This window comes from Montipora foliosa, chromosome 6, assembly GCF_036669935.1.
Source record: "Montipora foliosa isolate CH-2021 chromosome 6, ASM3666993v2, whole genome shotgun sequence".
Lineage (NCBI taxonomy): Eukaryota > Metazoa > Cnidaria > Anthozoa > Scleractinia > Acroporidae > Montipora > Montipora foliosa.
In genome coordinates, this window is record NC_090874.1 from 10,667,626 (window position 1) to 10,686,681 (window position 19,056).

Below are 19,056 nucleotides of genomic sequence, written 5' to 3' on the forward strand. Positions count from 1 at the left end.
AAGCATGTTACCAATACCTGCAAGGCCTGTTTTTTCCACCTCAGGAACATTAGTAAGATAAGAGACTGTTTATCTCCAGCAGACACTGAAATGCTGGCTCACGCATTCATTACCTCTAAGCTTGATAACGCCAACTCACTATTGTATAGGCTACCCACCTTTCTAATAGATCGCTTACAAAATGTCCAGAATGCTGCGGCCCGCATTATTACTCGTACCAAGAAATATGACCACATTACAACTCTCCTAAAGCAGCTGCACTGGCTTCCAGTTAACCAGCGCATTAACTATAACATACTACTTCTGACCTATAAAGCGATTAATGGCCAGGCTCCTAGTTACATTACTGAACTATTAGAGCCCTATGCACCAACTAGGAATCTGAGATCTTCCTCTAAAAACGTACTAAAAATACCACCCTTCAAGCTAGTAAGTTATGGCCATAGGTGTTTCTCTTTTGCAGCACCCAGTTTATGGAACTCTCTCCCCGACATTATCAGACAGAGTAGCTCGTTACCAAGTTTTAAGACCTATACGAAAACATACCTTTTTAAAAAATGTTTATAACTTAGATTAGCATGTAGTATAGTCTTTTACCTGGAAATATTGTTTTAATATCTTAAAATAGTTTTAATATAGTTTTTACCTGAAAATTGTAAAAATCCATCCTATTGCTACTTGTAAATTTTCCTATTTTGGATTGTAATTATTGTAAAGCGCTATTGGGCTAAAGGGAAATAGCGCTATATAAATAAAGCATCATTATCATCATTCGATAAAAATTCAAACTTGTTGTCCTTTCATCCAAACCTTCAATTCAAGCATTCTATCTTTCAGTTTAAACTCGCAATTATAATATTCAAAAATTCAATTCCCAATTAAATGTTTGATTAACGAATTGAATGTCTGAATTACCGAATTGAATGTTTGAATGTTTGAATTGACAAATTGAATAAACAAAAGAACAAAGCGAACATAATACCTAATCAACAAGGCCTTATCAGAAGGCTTTTTTGTCCTCCGCCGTTTTGGTCCGGTATATAAAAGTCTACCCAAGGTTTGGGTTTAAGAACAACAACCTTGAATTTTTGCGGGGATGGATACCCATTCGGCTCTCCCTCGCGGAAAGTAGATAAACACGGCTTCCCAAATTTGCAAACTCTTTTTCAGTCGTCAAAACTAAGTGGACGTATAATCTTTTCGAAATGTTTACCTATCCGTTAGAAGGAGGAAGAAACATTTCTCAATGGTCTGAACTTTTTTCGATCGACGAACGTGTTTCTCGACCTCCGAAAATGTTTCTCGACCGTCCAAATGATTTCTCAACCAGTAAAATGTATCTCGACCGCTTTTGCCCAGTATGGCTTTCCGTAGGCAGTAACTGACGTTTAGATAACCTGAGCGGAAGTGATCTCAGAGTCAAGTGATTTGTGTAACGTCAGTAGATACTATAGGAAGTCTGATCGTAAATGTCATTGGTCAACTTTATTTGTGATGTTATTGGTCAACCGTCAGTTACGGTACATCTTTGAAGTGAAATGTTCTCTACCAAACCTTGTTTAAGTAGACCCATCAAGTGAATTTAGTTAACTGTTGAGGTTGCAGCCGCAAGATGGCAAAATTCCATGTCCCGAGGACAGAAACCTTGAATTTTTTTTAACTTACCACATTGATTTTTTGTTCATTTTTGGACAACGTGGAGATAATTGTAAATAAAATCTGTTTCTGAAAAGAAAAGTAGGGGTCACCGAACATCTAAAATCGTTAAATCCAAGCAAAGCTACAGCAATGGCCATCTGCCCAATCATTGTTCATTTTAGTACTTAGTGCGCGCGCTCGATGCATGACGTGGCATGTGAATTTGCGTGGGCTGTAAGGATGCGCAGTAGCAATGGGCGCGAACATTCTTAATAGAAGGTTTCTGTCGGCTGGTGATAGATGTGATTTATTTTGATGTGGAGAATACCTTCTTTTTCGAATTGGTTTTCTTTGTATACTGATGTCGGTCTACGAAAGTGATCTCCTTTTGAAATTTAATTAGTGAACGTTATAGTGTGGCGGAACTTTGGCTTAGCATTTTTTTTTCAATTTCTATGGACGAAACACTGACCCCCAGTCCATGTACTACCCCTAAAAGGTACTAACGGTATTTCGAATGAATACTATTGACAGAACTGAAATGATTATACACTTACATTGCATGTACACCTTGTTTACTTTCTTCCGCACGGCCACATGCGGCTAAATCCAGGAATTGCACCTATCTCACTACACTTACATGAAGTAATTGACCATCACAACAATTATCGAAAGATAACCTTTTTAAAACAGTAAATTTCAGATTTTGGTCTCACTTAGGGTGTTCTGGGCAAAACGCAATCATATGTAACCATGAAGGTCTTCTTTAGGGTTGCGCGCGAAGAAATATAAAAGTGTACCTTCACACTTTTATATTTCTTCACGTAAGTGAAAGTATTAGATGATAATGTCTTTTGCCATCATTAAAAGGCACTGTTTTTTTTATCTTTCTCTGTGTTTTAATATGGCCTCTTTTAGGGTCAAAAATAGCCTGGGCCACGCCCAGATTGGTCTCCTTGAACTTGAAATTTCCGACGAGCATCCCTCCCCTTTTTATATTTAAGTTAAGTGCTTAAATTTGAGAAAGGGAGATCACTTTCCTAGAACAACAAAAGCATACAAAGGCAGGTCTGACACATTCTTCCAAATTTTTGTTTATAGCCTGACAAAGGGAGATTGACCTCGTTGAATTCTACCGAGAGACAACGTTCTTGTGTGCATCGGTCTGACCTTGGTCGGCTTGGCAGCATTAGCTTGAAGGGCTTCTGTGTGAATGAGACCACGACTGTGTATAACAGCCAGAAGTTACTAGGCTACTTAGCCAAGTGCTGGAACCTCACCAAGCCAAACCAAACCAACACATGCGATTGAATCCGGTCTCTCTCAACTAACAAGAAGTAAGTTGTAGCAAATAAAAGTCGGTGTACGGGTCTCCTACGAGCCACTAGGTATTTTTTAAGAGACTTCACTGCGTGACAAAATACATTGCGTAACTGAAACGTCACTCATGACACAAAAGGCCAGAAGCGTGATCAAGACCCTTCCCTACTGACATGAAGCAAGATGCTTTGTGAAGCGTGAAGTCGCACCTTAGCAAAGGCAAGAGAGTACACCCAGTTATTCCAATATTATATCAAATAAGAAACTAATGTCTCACTGAAGATGTAGTAAACAAGTTTCTTTTCTTACCCTCAGCAACAGGAAATTTCAGAACTTGATGTGATGGAATGGCGTTGTAAGTGATGTAATTGACTTGTATTATCCTGCCATACAGTTTCCTCACCGCGCGCAGCCTGGTTACTAGAAAGTGGTTGATTGCCTACGACCGACGAGCGGCTCTATGGGTATCCATCCCCGTTAAAATTCAAACTTGTTACTGGTTGGTTTCCCATGTTTTACTCAGGTTGAGTGTCATGTGATTCTTCTCAGCCCACTTCATTATAGAATTGACTTTAAGCTCAGCTATGTTGCTATCTTCAGCACGAACAGGAATGCTGACTTTGATATCATCTGCCGTGATATTTTAGGCTAGAGGAGCTAACCGGCTTTATATAATTTATCATCAGAGAAAACAATATTGGACCTAGTACCATCCCCTAGTACCATTGGACCTAGTACCAGTCCCTGGGGGACTCCCCTGGTTATATCTAGATACTCAGTAGTGATGTGGTCTACAACAACCCGATGCATTTTATTTCTTAAGAAACTGATCAGCCAGTTTACAATATATGGATTGATATCAACACCCCTAAGCTTACCAACAAAAATTCTGTGTGACACAAAGCCAAACGCCTACCTAAAGTCAAATGAGAAGATCCGCACAAAGTCCACATTTCCATCAAGCCACTTTAGCCAGTTGTGCTGGGACTTCAGTAATGCCATGATGGAGTTATGTCCCTTTCCATAGACAAACTGGTCTAAATCAATGTGGTTAGTGCACACAGTAGATAGTTCGGTCTTGTTTACTAGCCGCTCAAACAGACGCATGATTATATTTGTCAGAGAATTTGGCCTTAGCTGGTTACTGGAACTAAGTAGCAGTTCCGTAGGAGCTGATCTAATATTCGCTTCCATCCATGACAATGGAACTGTATGTTGCAGAAGGGAGGCATTAAATACATCGGTTATAGGTGGGCCAGGTGGTACCTAAAAAAGTCAGGAAAGAGGCAGTAGGGGAGATCACCAGGGCCCGAGGCAGTCCTTTAGACAGGCAGTAGTCGGGATCTGTGTTTATCTCGCCAAAGTATTCATTGATACTAGTAGGATCAATGATAGAACTTATTCACTGAAAAACTGACTTTCTCCCAGTGATAGAGTTAATGGTAGACAACCATGGTCTTGTCCGTAATTTTGCTTGTTCGATTTCATGTTTAACAGCCTGAAGTTGGTTTTCCCTAATCAGCTTATTAATTCTCTCCTGGGTCCGGTTGTTCAAAAGCCGATTAACGCTAATCCCATATTAAAAATTAACCAAGGAGTTTACTTCTCTACTCCCAAGTACTGTTCAACGCTGACATTCGGCAAAACTTTACATCAGAAGAATTAGTCTTGAAAAACAAAAATAAGCAAAATAAACTTTCACCAAAAAGTTAAAACTTGAAACAAAAGTTACGCTAATCCTGGATTAAGTTGGCCTAAACAAAAAGGGAGTTTAAAACTTTTCTGTGATTGATGTTTCAATATGATATTTTTTCAAAATGAAATATTATCGTTAATTCGTAAATTGTTTGGACTTTACTATTATCGTTTATTTTAGGACACTGTGTCCCAGGACTTGTGGCAGGAGAGAAAATAAGGAAATAAAAATTATATCCTTGGATTGAATTTGAACCCGGAGCTTTTGCTTTAAAGGAACGTTAACGGCATCGTTCCGCTTTACCACTGAAGATCAAGACACCGCACTCTGAAAAAAAAAAAAAAGAGAGAGAATATCGCTGCTGAAGAATTATTAGGCCTAAGCTACGTAGATTAATACTTTAGGCCTAAGCTTCGATTTCAAATAGTTTATCTTTGTCGTGAAGTTTGGAAACCGATCTTTTGCAGTGTTTAATATTGTTTATTGCCGAGTGATAATACAGCATTATCAAGTAGTGTTTAAAATATTGTCCCTGAGCAACAAGCAGTGTGGTGGTCAAGTGGTTAGGTGACGGTTTAACCAACATTGCCAGGTTCGAGTCCTATGTCATACACTTGGGTTATCTTTTAGAAAATATGTGACGATTTCCCATAATTCATGTCAAGCTTTCAGTCTTCTAAATTAACGATAATATGAGCGTTACTTCAAAGTAGAGAATGGGTTGGATTTGTATACGCTTATGACGTCATGTATACATACACTTACCACTTGTTCTGTACACGAGTTCATATTGATTACAGTAATTCGGACTGCGATAATTAAGAGGAACTATCAAAGAGGTTATTTCTCAGGATTGCGCAAAAAACTTTCCAGTTTCACCATGGAACGGCAGTAAAAACAGATATAAAAATGATTTAATTAGGTTATTACTCTCAGATTGAAAAATGTACATTTCCACCACAAGTCTTTTAATGCATGCCACCTATCGGACACAAATACATTCCTCGCTAACGTCAAAGATGTTCGGTTTTCTTGGCATCAGAATGCCCTCCCCCTTTTTCTACCATGAAAAGTGAAAAACTGGAGAAATGATATTGTGGCGGGGGACAGGCGACTTAAGTTTCTGGGAAAGGGTACTTCTATTTTTTCCAGGTAATTTCTGGCTTTCGTATTTGACATTAACAGAAACTACCACTCCTCTGGAGTCAGGTAAAACCCTGGAGGGGCCAGCAGTGAGAGCTCTACGACAGGACGTGAGAAGCAGGAGAGTGCAAGAAACTCAGAATATGGGAGCGGAAGAGGAGAAATATGGGAAAGACAGGAGGCCATCCTACATGAATCCCTCTCTGACCTCTCCTCGCTTTCACTCTATTTCCCCGTTTCGTGCTTTAAATAAAGATCTTTTAATTAAAGAACCACGTTGTATGTGCTCTACGTTCGTTGCAAATGTTTTTCTGGTAGTACTTTGCACGAGAAACGTTCATTTTCTGCGGACATCCGTAAACTCTACATTAGTAACTCGAAGTAATCATAAGCTTCGTTGTCAGTGAGATCACCAGGAAATCCGGCTTCTCGGGAACCGTTCAATTCGCATAATGCTGTAAATTGTGTAGAAAGCAGACTCATGTTCACAGAGGAACAGTTGCCATGACGAGAACACAGAAATAAGCACTCCAGGTCACTTAGTACGGTCACGGCAGTAATCACGTGATGGATAAGCTGCTTCCTTGGGATCTTCTTAAAATATTGGCCTTGCAGTTCAGCTGTTGGGGAAAAAAAGGTTTACGCTTATTATTAAGCTTTATAGGGAGATTTTCCTGAGGTCAGTGTTTGCACTTTGTCTTATTAACTAACGGGTCTTCTTCCTTTTAAATGCATCGTGCTATAAACGAATGGGCTTCAAAAGTACAAAGAAAGGAACTTGACCGATATTTTCCCAGTGCTCATGCTAGTTCAATACCATCTATTTATTATATGGCAAAACCAGTCTGAGACAAATCCGAGCGCTCTGATTGGTTAGTTCTCGGTCAGAATTTTGCAGTACGGACCGTTTCCATGGAAACATCCAAGCCGGCAAATTAAAAATTTGAAACCAAAACTGCGAAAAAACATGTGAATTTTGTCACTGAGTTCTTCACGGCGAAACTACGAGAAAAAGCTAAAAAGATTGAAATTTCTGCCGAGATTTCAAAAGATGATATGGATGAAGAAGAAGACGAACATTTTATTATCCTGAAGACCTGCAAACTTTTGATGGAGAAATTGAAACAGATATCACCGACAGCCAGGAGGCCATATGCATAGACGGTTTTTTATCAAGCAACAGAAAAGTGCAAACACAAACGAGAAGACGGCAACTGATATGAACACTCTTCTCCGCTACATGGAAGCTGATGGTCTGTATGACAAATGAGAAAATTGAAAACTTACTTGCGTCCGAGCTTGACCACCTTTTGTCAAAGAAACAATGCCAAACAATAAACAACTTACTAACCTCACTTGTTCGAGCCATACTGGGGAATATTGGCCCTCGCGCTCGGTTAGTAAGCGTTTAATAGGTTAACAATGAAAAACTTCTAATCAAAAAGTTCACCCAATTGAAAGATATTTCCGTTAAATCGCTCAGCCTTTATCAGTTTGAATGGAAGTGTGTGGTTACATAGTAGTCACTTGACCGAAGAGTGGTCATGTGACCAAAGCGCAAATGCATTTCCTGGATTATTCATTGCATGGGAAATGATTGGCCTGTACAAATGAGGCAAAACTGTGACCAAAGATGACGCTGATGATCAATACGTGATTGTGTTATACACCTTACTACAGCTTAAGCTCCGTGCAAAGGGACCCAAGACCTTCCAACATTGTTCGGAGTTGTTGGTTCAGTAGCTGCCGGATTGTATTGAAAGTGGAGTGCAAACGAATGCAGCAACTCCCAACACAACAGTGTAAGGACGTGCAGTGCATTATCTGAAGGATACGACCCATAACACTTTAATTTGGAAACTTACAAATTCATAGTTATCTCCATGGAGGACAATCATATGTAATGCGCGTGCGTGGCCCCTAAAGATGTTGGGAGTTGTTGGCTCAATAGTTTGACCAAACTTCGTGCAACAACTTCCAACAACATGTAGCAGGGTGTGCAAACAAGCGCAACACCGACCAGTTGGCTCAATCGAGAGTGCACTGTTCGTGGTGCTTTAGGCACACGCTGATTCGATTGGCCCTTGAAAATCTCTCTTCGTAGATCGCTTCCAGCCTTTACGCTGTCTCCCCTTTGTACTGTTGCTCCTTCATTTTATTAAAATTTTTAAATTTCATGATACACACGCAAGCAACGAATGACTTGTCATAGGACGAGAAAATTTCACAGCAAAATTATGCAGGCTACTAAGAATCGCACGATTTGTGTAAAAAGAATAGTTTTGCCGCAGAGAGGCGTGGGTTTCTGGGACTCAACTAAACGTGAAACCCGAAAAATTTCTTATTTTAAGTACTCGAGAGGGTCTGAGTACAATCTCACGGCTCTTGTATTCTAAACTGCGCCGCGTTTTGGGACCAGAGTCACTGGAATATCAATTAAAGTAAATTTTCGTAAGTTACCTTTCTCACAGATAAATGGCAGGTTTGTTGAACACATCTTGTCGTTCCACATTCCGTGAAACTGGCCGTAGTCTGTCATTTCTCCACAATCTTCATTTCCATTTATAACAGGCGTCCTTATCCAGTTATCAAAATTGACGTTTTCTCCGTTCGTCCAGCGGAAAACTCCCAAGTTTCTATCTTTCACCAGACCAATCCAAACGCTTTTCTTAAGAGCCATGTGTCCATATACAAATTGGTTTTCGGCAGCTGAATTTAAGCTGGCCAGATCTGCTTGATTTTCCTGGCAAAACGTAAGTGACTCATTCCAGGACTTCTTAGTGCTGTAAGCTCCATAACACGATCCATTCCAGTTAAGCCAGTTATGCGGACAGTTCGAAGAACCTGTCAAATGAAATTCGCCTCTGATATTCAGTGAGACGGCGAGATACGTTTTAGCCGGCCCCGTGAACGACTCGGGCCACCTATAGGGAAAAATTCGGGTGCTCCGAAGAGGAGTCGAACTTCATATGAACTTACGATTATAACTGAGTTCGAATGTTCTACGACTTAGCAAGAGAAGCCGGACTCCATGGAACTGAGCCATTTCACTGGATATGCGAGTATCGATTATGAACAACGTCCAGCTTGTGATACTTCGTCTCAATAACAATTTCCTCTCTTTGTCAATTGATAATTATCCAAGAAAAGCCCTTGGCTTTTAACCTGCACTTTCTAATGATTGTATCATTTCTTAAGTCAAAGTTTAAAAAGAGATCTCGAAAGTCGCTAACGACCAAATGTAAGTATTTTCGGTTTATTTAATGAGGGAAAACCACCATTTTGGCAGCCCAAAACATGATACATCACAAGAGATGATCCTTCCTAAAACTTGGAAGTTCCCTCAAACAGTGTCTCGTATGGTTTTTTTTTTTTTGGTTTATTGCCGATTCAATCTTCACTGTTGTCTTCTCTGAGAAAGTCGATTTTGATTATTTAGTTGTGATTGCCTGGATTGTGACACTTCCTAAATGTGGTCAAGACGACCCCTGACTAAATAGAAATGACAAAAGCTACTTGATTTCCGTCTCAAACAAGACGGAGTTGATTTTTCAGTATGAGTATAATTTCCATAATACGCTTATGTCAAACACAGGATTGACAATTTTCTTCAATTCCTCTGAGTTTTCTTTTAATGTGTTTGTATTGCAATGCACCAATTCGTAAATCTTGTGCTCATTTTGTTTAATTTCCGAACTCGTATTTCTTCTTAAAAGGGGTCTTTGAAGCAAACAGAATTTTTTTTTCGCCGGTTTAGCATTTTTTCCCTCTTTTGGGGGAACGTCTTCATTGTATTTCGCATATGACAACAACTTTACTCATTTGAGCTAATTCTATTCGGTTTCCAAACTAGAATCCACCCTGATTATTCGTTCCCAGTGGGCTAACTCCCGTATTAAAAACAAAGGTTTAGATCGTATAAGAGTTACCCTCCGCTTCGATTTTTAAATGTTGATACGATTTGTGTTGTTCTTTTAAAGTAAATTTTTCGTAAATTCATTACAATTAGACGAGAAAGTTCTCACCTTGAGCGTAGACCAAGAGGAGGACTTCATTTGTCACATACAGCTGTTTATACGATGTGAAAACAAAATCGAAATTTCGCTTGTACATTAATCTCTCTACCTGAAGAATTAAAACAGCATTAAATTCTTACCGTTAAAATGCAAGGTGCGAACATTGTCCGAACTTTTTTTTATCGTTTTTTATCTGTTCAATTGCGTCAGTGAATATTTCCTTCCCCTGTCAAAAACAAGGCCACTTAAAAATATTCATAGCTCATTCGTAGCTGGTAACAACCCTTAAAAAATCGTTTGGGCTTACGTTTATGTTTATTCAGTCTGAACCTATCACATTAGATTGACAAACTGCATTCAAAAAGTCCTTTTTTTAAAATAATTAAAATGTGGCAGTAGTTTTCTCGTTCTTTTTAATTGTTAGATTAATTCGTTTTGAAACGGAAGAGACGTGATGCACACAAAGCACAGCCGTTTTTACGAGGAAAAGATTTGGTAATTTTGAGAACACGCGCTTCAGTTGTTCCTTCTCAATTCCCAGACAGTGTTTGAGTTTTTAAAACAACCCGCCCACCAACAACCGGAAAGTCCACATTCTCCTCCCCAGAGCCTGGTATTGATCGATCCTGGCCTGACTAGGGATTCTTTTCAGTAAGCACATACTTTTATAATACACTCGACAAATTCACATAGTTATGACTAAACAAGAGTTACATCGTTAACTGCTGTGTCACAGTGCGGCCCCACGCGACAAGAGCTGCAAAATCAAGTTCAAACAAAAATGAACGAAAGTCGTCTTGCAATTTTCCACGAAAATGGCGAGCAACATCTAAAAAAAACCAAATAAAAGAGGGAAAAACTCTGAGCCCCCTACTAAAACCTCACGATGGACGTTTTTCAAACCGGGGGAAAAAACGGATTGGGTTTTGGGTCAGCCGTCAGGAAGCAATATGGCGGTTATCTTCTTTCTGTGATAAATTATCAAGATTTCTCATATTTATGTATATGTTTCGTGTTTTGTTTCGTTATGTGTGCTTTTGCTTTCCATTATGACAACTAATATCCTTACTATGGACACGCTACGAACTATTCTCGATGAAAAACTCGCTCCTTTGAAGGCGGAGATCGCTGAGCTGACGTTGTTCATTGATAATGCAAGAAAGAAGTACGACGAAGTTTTAAAAAAGCTAAGTGAGCAAGAGGCAGTAAACAAGACAATTGCTAAGGAGAATGAATTCCTAAAATCAACAGTTAAAGCACTAGATTCACAAGTGAGATAATTACAATCTACCTGTAATGATATGGAGCAATACTCACGACGTGAATGTGTGAAGATTCAAGGGATTCCTGTCTCCGAACAAGAAGACACCAACAATATCGTTATGAAAATGGGCGAACTAATGGGTATTGAAATAAAAAAATATGATATATCGGTCTCCCACCGACTTTCTACAAGCCACAAGTACAAAGGGAAAAAAAACTGTACCTGCCATCATAGTCAAATTCGTTCGACGTGATGCGAAAGACAGATTTTATATGGGCCGAAAGCTTCTCAAGGACTGTACTACAGCATGTGATCTTGGTTTTCCATCTGAAAGCCGTATTTTCATTAACGAGAGCTTGACAGAAGGAAATAAAGAACTTTTTAACGCGTCTGTAAAGACCAAGTAGGAACTCAAGTTCTTATACATTTGGACTTCAAATGGTAAAATCTATCAGAGGAAAACCCAGGATAGTCCTGTCATACCTATCAACAACAAGGATGATTTGAAGAAGCTATAATATCCAAGATGAGTAAAATAACTGTGATTTTATAATGTAATGGCATCCTGTTTACATTGCCTGTGTGGGGAAAATATAATGTATAATATATAGCCCTTGAGTTAACCTTTGCCCGTATCTTTTTATTTTTAGAATATTTTGTGAGACGAACGCGATCACTGGTGCGTGACTGCTTGTGACGTAATACAATAAGTTTGTTCTGATTGGACGGCATAATGCATTCGCGGGAATTTGAACGTCTAAAAATAAAAAGATACGGGCAAAGGTTGTCTGCAAGGGTTTATATGGGAGATTGAGGCTCCCGGTGATGGGCTCCTTATATAATGAAATTTATGCACATAGTTTTTATAGACTCAAATTTAACATGGAAACCACAGGTCGAGTATATTTCAAAAAAGATGAAGAGAAGTCTTGGAATATTATCTAAAATTGGCTATTATGTAGACATCACTATCTTAATTAGCTTATATTATGCTCTGATACCCCATTTTTTAATCTATGGAATAATTGCCTGGGGCAACACCTATCCAACTACTTTACAACCTCTCTTTGTTTTACAAAAAAAAAAAGGCTTTGCGCTACATGACATTCTCAAAATTCGATGAGCACTCAAGTCCTTTGTTTAAAAAATTAAATATTATTAAACTACATGACCTGGTCTCCTATCATATTGCATTATTTATGTATAGATTTAAAAATAGATTATTACCTCTTGTTTTTGATACCTTTTTTCTGAAGTGAGTGAGGTTCATGAATATAATACAAGATCTGCAGCGAAACAATTATATTACCTTCCCAGAGTTAGAACGAACTATGGTAAATTTAATATAAGATTTCGAGCGCCTATGATTTGGAATTCAATTAAAGAAGTCTGAGATTAAAACTGCCTCTCTTTCAAAATTTAAATTAAGTCTTAAGAAACATTATCTTAAAAAAAAATAATAATAATAATCTTAAATTACATTGATGATACTCTTCGTAAATAGGTTCATTTTAAAATATTACGAAAATGTTTACATGGTCAAAGTGCAGCGCTTTAATTTCATTGCTTAATTGTTTGTAGTCCTGAAGTCAGAAGGTACTCATCTTAAGCCGTTTTCAATGTTTGAGCACCGTAACATACTCAAAACAGCTTTTCGTATTTCAACGACTCGCCAAAGGTAAACCACAGGATTTAAAGATGAGTTTATGAAGACCACAGTTCCCGCGAGTTGAAGCGCTATGTATTTCGAGATACTATAACCTGTTAACTGTACAAAAATTTCTAGACAGGTGTAAGGAAAATAAAATAGGAACAAGAAAAAGCAAACGTAGAAGGTGTTGACAGCAGATTTTGTTGAACGAACGAAAAGCCGTTGCGAAGTGGTCTTTCGCTGAGTTGCGACCTCTGACTGCGCCTGTATTTGAGCCTGATGGCGCCTGACAATTCGAAAGATCATGAAGTACATCAGAACTATGATGGAGAACGAAATCAAGAAGGACGACACTGCAGTAACGTAGTACGCTTTACGGTTAAGCGTCCACATAAAGCCGAGAAAACCTGCTAGAAATAATCCAAAGCCCATAAAAACCATGACTTTTTTGTTGGTGACTATAGCGTTGTATCGCATGTGAAGGTGGAAGACGAGATACCTGTCTATGCTGATGATGGTTGCCGTCGTAAAAGACGCTGTCGATAAAATCACCGAGAAGAGACGATTGCAGGGCCCGTGGGCTTCGTTCGTTTGACACGAGGCCGATAAGGCAAATTGCGACCTGCATCGGTTGAATGAATGTGCCGACGGAGAAATCGGTTAATGCCAGACCGAAGAGTAAGGTGTTGGATGGCGAATGGAGCGATTGACTCTTCCATATTGCCAAAAGCACGACGCCATTTCCAAAAACAGCTGCAAACGAAGTACATGCATTCATGATACAATTAGCAACAGCGAAACTTCGCAGCTTCGCGAGGTCACCATTACTAATAGATATATTAGTATTGAAAGGGGACAATGGATAATTAAAACTTTCCATTACACGAGAACTGCTCGAAAGTGAAGTGCACTCGTCTACGTAACGTGATCCTTTGTAAGGCCGATCCCAACTGATTAATGGAAAAGCTGCGTCAATATGAACCATTAGAGACGACAACAGTTTATGTAAATTGTTTGTCTTGTCTTCACCTGTTATTTGACATTGGATGAGCAGGTCGAACTTTTCTCTGCAAAGTCTCCCGACCACATGAGCTGACATGGTGAACACAGAGACGGCCGAGAGTTAGCTTTAGAAGCTGCTGTTTTAAGCATATATTTAACTTCAGAAAAGTTTTAAGCATATATTCAACTTCAGAAAAGTTTTCTCCCTGGGTGGGATAGAATCCGAAATTTTTGAATTTTTATTCACTTCATTGTTTAAATTGGTTGCCGAAAAGAGAATAAATATACACTTTTCCACTTTTTTCACTGAAGGAGCAAAAAACGTCTTTAGAAAATGTCACGTAAAAAGATTTTATTGAAACCTTAAAATCCTTTCCAGGCTATCATGGATAGCACTTGTGGCCTTGAGCCATACGGATAAGTTGAATGAGTTATTTTATCTATACGACGTATGTTTCCTCGCATGCGTCCTTTTCCTCTTTTGTCAAGCAAAAAAGTTTTACATGAAAAAAAAAACGGCTGAACCCCCTATTAACTACTATTTCTTTTCGGCATTTATCTTTTTTGCCAGAGAAAAACAAAATTCATGATGACAAACACTTGTTTTATGACACTTTTATCCCACGAACGATAAACCTTTACAATAAAAAAATTGACAGCTTTTCTTGCTTGTTTTGACACAAGAGCAAACAACAGCATCCCACAATAAACGCGGAACTCTGCTAAAGTAATAAAACCGGTTTTCCTGCCCATGTTTGAAAATGCTTCATTTATTGCCTCTTAAAGGCAGGTGCTAATGTGAGACTTCGGGGGATGTGGAATATTAACTTCTTACTAACCGAGGGCGAGGGCCGTACTGGGGAGTATTGGCCCGAGGTCGTGGCAGTACGGACCGAGCGCAGCGAGGTCCGTACAAAAACGACCGAGGGCCAATATTCCCCAGTACGGCTCGAGCTAGCTCAGTTAGTAAGTAGTTTATTATATAGTTTTTTAATTACCTTTTGCTTTGTTTTTGCAAGCCCGTAATCGGACCGTGGGCATTACGGGAGAAAAATGCCCTACAATTCAGTGACAATTAGCCAATCAGAGCGCGCGTTATATCGGCTACAAACACAAGCCATATAATAATGAATAATGTGGATTAATAATGGTAATTAAACTGAGTTCGAGTGGAGTACCATGTGGTCTGAAATCATACGTGTGATTTGAAATCATAAGTATGATTTCATACCAAAATTGCACGATACGAAGTTCAATTACCACTTTATTACATCCATTTAGAAATCATACAATCATTATTTATAGCTAATTTATAGGATCATGATTAGAGTCAGTACCAACATTTAATTGATCCAGTTGGGAACAAAAGTTGCAAAATTCGCCACACAATGGTTTTCTTTGTCTTTCATTTTCCTGCAATTTCATTGGTTACCGTAAACAAGCCTTGAAATCTGATTGGCTGTTTTGTTTTAGTGTTCCTTTCTCATTGGCTGGGAAAATGGTGCGATTTAGAGAAAAAAAAATAGTGCGATTTGAGAATAAATCGCACCGCTGAAAGCCAATCAGATTGCAAGGATCAGCAGTGATTTCTAAATGGATGTAATAAGTCTAATTACATAGGTGATTAATAAAATTCTCTGTGCTGATTGGTTGGACTTGAGGTGATTATTGCGCGATAACCACCTGAGCGCTTTTTTCAAAATGGCCGCAAACCGTTTTCGATGTGACAGACGAAGAAATAAATTGTTTTAAAGAAAATTTACCAATTTCACTGTCATAAGAACTTCGTGCACTTCTTTCGTAATAAACAGTTGTGTAGTAGATCAGACCTGTAAAGATTTCCTGTTTTAGAGCTTCCCTGTTTCAGGAATTTCCAGTTTTAGAAATTTTTAGAGTCGGGATCTGTGTTTATCTCGCCAAAGCAATCCATGGTACAGTTCCTAATTATTTATCATCTCTCGTAAATCTAAAACCTAATTCTTCCTACAGCCTCAGATCAAATAACAAATATCTGCTTTCAAATCCATATTTCAGGACTCTCCCTGCTCTTTGCGATCGAGCCTTCGTGGCCACCTCACCAAAACTGTGGAATAATCTTCCGTTAGATCTTAGACGCACTTCCGATTTTAGAGTTTTTAAACGTAATCTGAAGACTCATCTTTTTAAAAAAGCTTTTTCTGAAATAGTATAGTAATTTATAGACTAGATAATTATTCATTCGTGTAATTTTGACTATATAGTGTAATATATTGTTCTTTTATTGTGAGACGCATTTGAAAACTGCATAGTTGAATTTCCGCGGTATAAATAAATTTTATTATTATTTTATTCATTATTATTATAAAGTATTCATTGATACTTGTAGGATCAATAATACTGAATAATACTGAAAAACTGACTTTCTCCCAGTGATAGAGTTAATGGTAGAGAATCATGATCTTGTCCGTTATTTTGCTTCTTTGATTTCATGTTTAACAGCCTGAAGTTGGTTTTCCCTAATCAGCTTATTAATTCTCTCCTGGGCCCGGTTGTTCGAAAGCCGATTAACGCTAATCCCATATTAAAAATTAACCAAGGAGTTTACTTCTCTACTCCTAAGTGCTGTTCAACGCTGATATTCGGCAAAACTTTACATCAGAAGAAGTCAGTCTTGAAAAACAAAAATAAGCAAAAGAAACTTTCACCAAAAAGTTAAAACTTGAAACAAACGTTTACACTAATCCTGGATTAAGTTAATCGCAGGCCAAAGCAAAAGAGAGTTTAAAACTTTTCTGCGATTGATGTTTCAACATGATCTTTTTTCTAAATGAAATATTATCGTTAATTCGTAATTTGCTTGGAATTTACTATTATCGCGAATTTTAGAACATTGTGTCCCAGGACTTGTGGCAGGAGAGAAAATAAGGAAATAATAATTATATCCGTGGATTGAATTTGAGCCCGGAGCTTCTACTTTAAAGGAACGTTAACGGCATCTTTCCGCTTTACCACTGAAGATTAAGACACCGCAATCAGAAAAAAACATGAGAATATCGCTGCTGAAGAGTTATTAGGCCTTAGCTAAGTAGATTAATACTTTAGGCCTAAGCTTCGATTTCAAATAGTTTAGCTTTGTCATGAAGTTTGTTGCCGAGTGATAATACAGCATTATCAAGAAGTGTTTAAAATATTGTCCCTGAGCAGGAGAGTGCTAGAAACTCAAAATATGAGAGCGGAAAAGGAAAAATATGCGAAAGGCAGGAGGCTATCCTGCTTAAATCCCTCTTTGATCTCTCCTCGCTTTCACCCTATTTCGCCGTTTCGTGCTTTAAAGAAAGATCTTGTAATTAAAGAACCACGTTGTCTGTGCTCTGCGTTCGTTGCAAATGTTTTTCTGGTAGTACTTTGCACGAGAAACGTTCATTTTCTTCGGACATCCGTAAACTCTATATTATCTAACTCTACATTAGTAACTCGAAGTAATCATAAGCTTCGTTGTCAGTGAGATCACCAGGAAATCCGGCTTCTCGGGAACCGTTCAATTCGCATAATGCTGTAGATTGTGTAGAAAGCAGACTCGTGTTCACAGAGGAACAGTTGCCATGACGAGAACAGAGAAATAAGCACTCCAGGTCACTTAGTACGGTCACGGCAGTAATCACGTGATGGATAAACTGCTTCCTTGGAATCTTCTTAAAATATTGGCCTTGCAGTTCAGCTGTTGGGGAAAAAAAGGTTTACGCTTAAAATTAAGCTTTATAGGGAGATTTTTGTTGATGTCAGTGTTTGCACTTTGTCTTATTAACTAACAGGTCTTCTTCCTTTTAAATGCACCGTGCTATAAACAAATGGGCTTCAAAAGTACAAAAAAAGGAACTTGACTGATATTTTCCCAGTACTTATGCTAGTTCAATAACATGATCTATTTATTATAGAACCAGTCTTAGGCAGATCTGATCGCTCTGATTGGTTAGTTCTTGGTCGGGATTTTGCAGTCAAACCATTTCCATGGAAACATCCAATCCGTGTATTTTTGTTTCGGAGCAAAGCCGGTGAAATAAAAATTTGAAACCAAAACTGCGAAAAAAAGGTGACTTTTGTGATTCTTCACAGCGAAAGTACCAGAAAAAGCTAAAAATATTGAAATTTCTGCCGAGATTTCAAAGATGATATGGATGAAGAAGAAGACGAACATTTTATTATCCTGAAGATCTGGAAACTTTTGATGGAGAAACTGAAATAGATATCACCGAAAGCCAGGAGGCCATAGACGGTTTTTTTATCAAGCAACAGAAAAGTGCAAACACAAACGAGAAGACCGAAACTCATATGAACACTCTTCTCCGCTACAGGGAAGCTGATGGTCTGTATGAAAAATGAGAAAATTGAAAGCTTACCTGCGTCCGGGCTTGACCACCTTTTGTCAAAGAAACAATGCCAAATAATAAATAACATACTAACCTCACTTGCTTGAGCCATACTGGGGAATATTGGCCCTCTCGCTCGATTAGTACAGAGTTAACTCTGCTTGAAGGGCTTCTGTGTGAATGAGACCACAATTGTGTATAACAGCCAGAAGTCAGGCTACTTAGCTAAGTGCTGGAGCCTCACTCAAACTCAAACTCAAACATGTAACATGCAACAACGCTGCATCTGTTTGCATGGGGCCTTACGCGTGTACAGCTCATAAACATGCCAGCCCAAGCCAACGCTTCTGTTTTTCACCGTCTTCAACCACGTTTACGGTGAACAAAAATCAACTAATAATAACGCTGACCCGTTTCGCCGATGACGGCTACGGCAACGAGAACGCCACAAAACACTGATATTATACTGCTAGTACATGCGCAGGACTCGTTTTAGCGCATATTTTTGTTGTACTGTGCATAACAGAGACGCCGGTGAAATCTTTGACGAAAACTGAGGTGAACATACAAATCTAAACCCTTCATTCTCTATATATTTATTATGAAACCTTTGAACCCCGTTTAGTTTTAGGATACTTCGCTCACGTTATACAACATGAACTAGAGGAAATAATCCCGAAAGACTTCGCAAGAACGAAGTTATATTTTTATATGACGTTTTCGTCAACGTCGCTGTCGTGACGGAGACGCACTATAAAAAACGTGGTGCTTTAGGCACACGCTGATTTGACTGTCCCTTGAAAATCTCTCTTGGTAGATCGCTTCCAGCCTTTACGTTGTCTCCCCTTTGTACTGTTCCTCCTTCATTTTATTAACATTTTCAAATTTCAGATACACTCGCGTGCAACGAATGACTTGTCATAAGACGAGGAAATTTCACAGCAAACCTACGTTATGCAGGCTATTAAGAATCGCACGAT

The 19,056-nt window shown here is 38.7% G+C and overlaps 1 protein-coding gene and 1 pseudogene across 2 annotated transcripts; both read right to left on the reverse strand.

The window, feature by feature from the left end:
• Window positions 1–4,702: 4,702 nt before the first annotated feature.
• LOC138006663 (C-type lectin domain family 17, member A-like) lies at window positions 4,703–10,064 on the reverse strand. 2 transcript variants are annotated; one of them, XM_068853133.1, is made up of 4 exons: window positions 9,954–10,064; window positions 9,823–9,865; window positions 8,258–8,641; window positions 4,703–4,981 (listed from the first exon to the last, which is right to left on the reverse strand). In XM_068853133.1, exons 1-4 carry the CDS (start codon window positions 9,975–9,977, stop codon window positions 4,935–4,937), a joined length of 498 nt encoding a protein of 165 aa, XP_068709234.1. In that variant the 5' UTR covers window positions 9,978–10,064; the 3' UTR covers window positions 4,703–4,934. The 2 variants fall into 2 exon arrangements, with proteins under 2 accessions (XP_068709234.1, XP_068709233.1); XM_068853132.1 differs by having other exon boundaries at window positions 4,703–6,417.
• A 1,883-nt stretch (window positions 10,065–11,947) lies between these two features.
• On the reverse strand, window positions 11,948–13,819 carry LOC138006653 (adenosine receptor A3-like; annotated as a pseudogene).
• Window positions 13,820–19,056: the final 5,237 nt, after the last annotated feature.

Coding starts and splice junctions, on each gene's coding strand:
- LOC138006663 (XM_068853132.1), bottom strand. CDS start 9,977: ATGTTCGCACCTTGCATTTTAACG. Junction 9,866..9,953: donor TCGCACCTTGCATTTTAACG/GTAAGAATTTAA, acceptor TCGTATAAACAG/CTGTATGTGACAAATGAAGT. Junction 6,418..8,257: donor GCCATTTATCTGTGAGAAAG/GTAACTTACGAA, acceptor TTTCCCCAACAG/CTGAACTGCAAGGCCAATAT.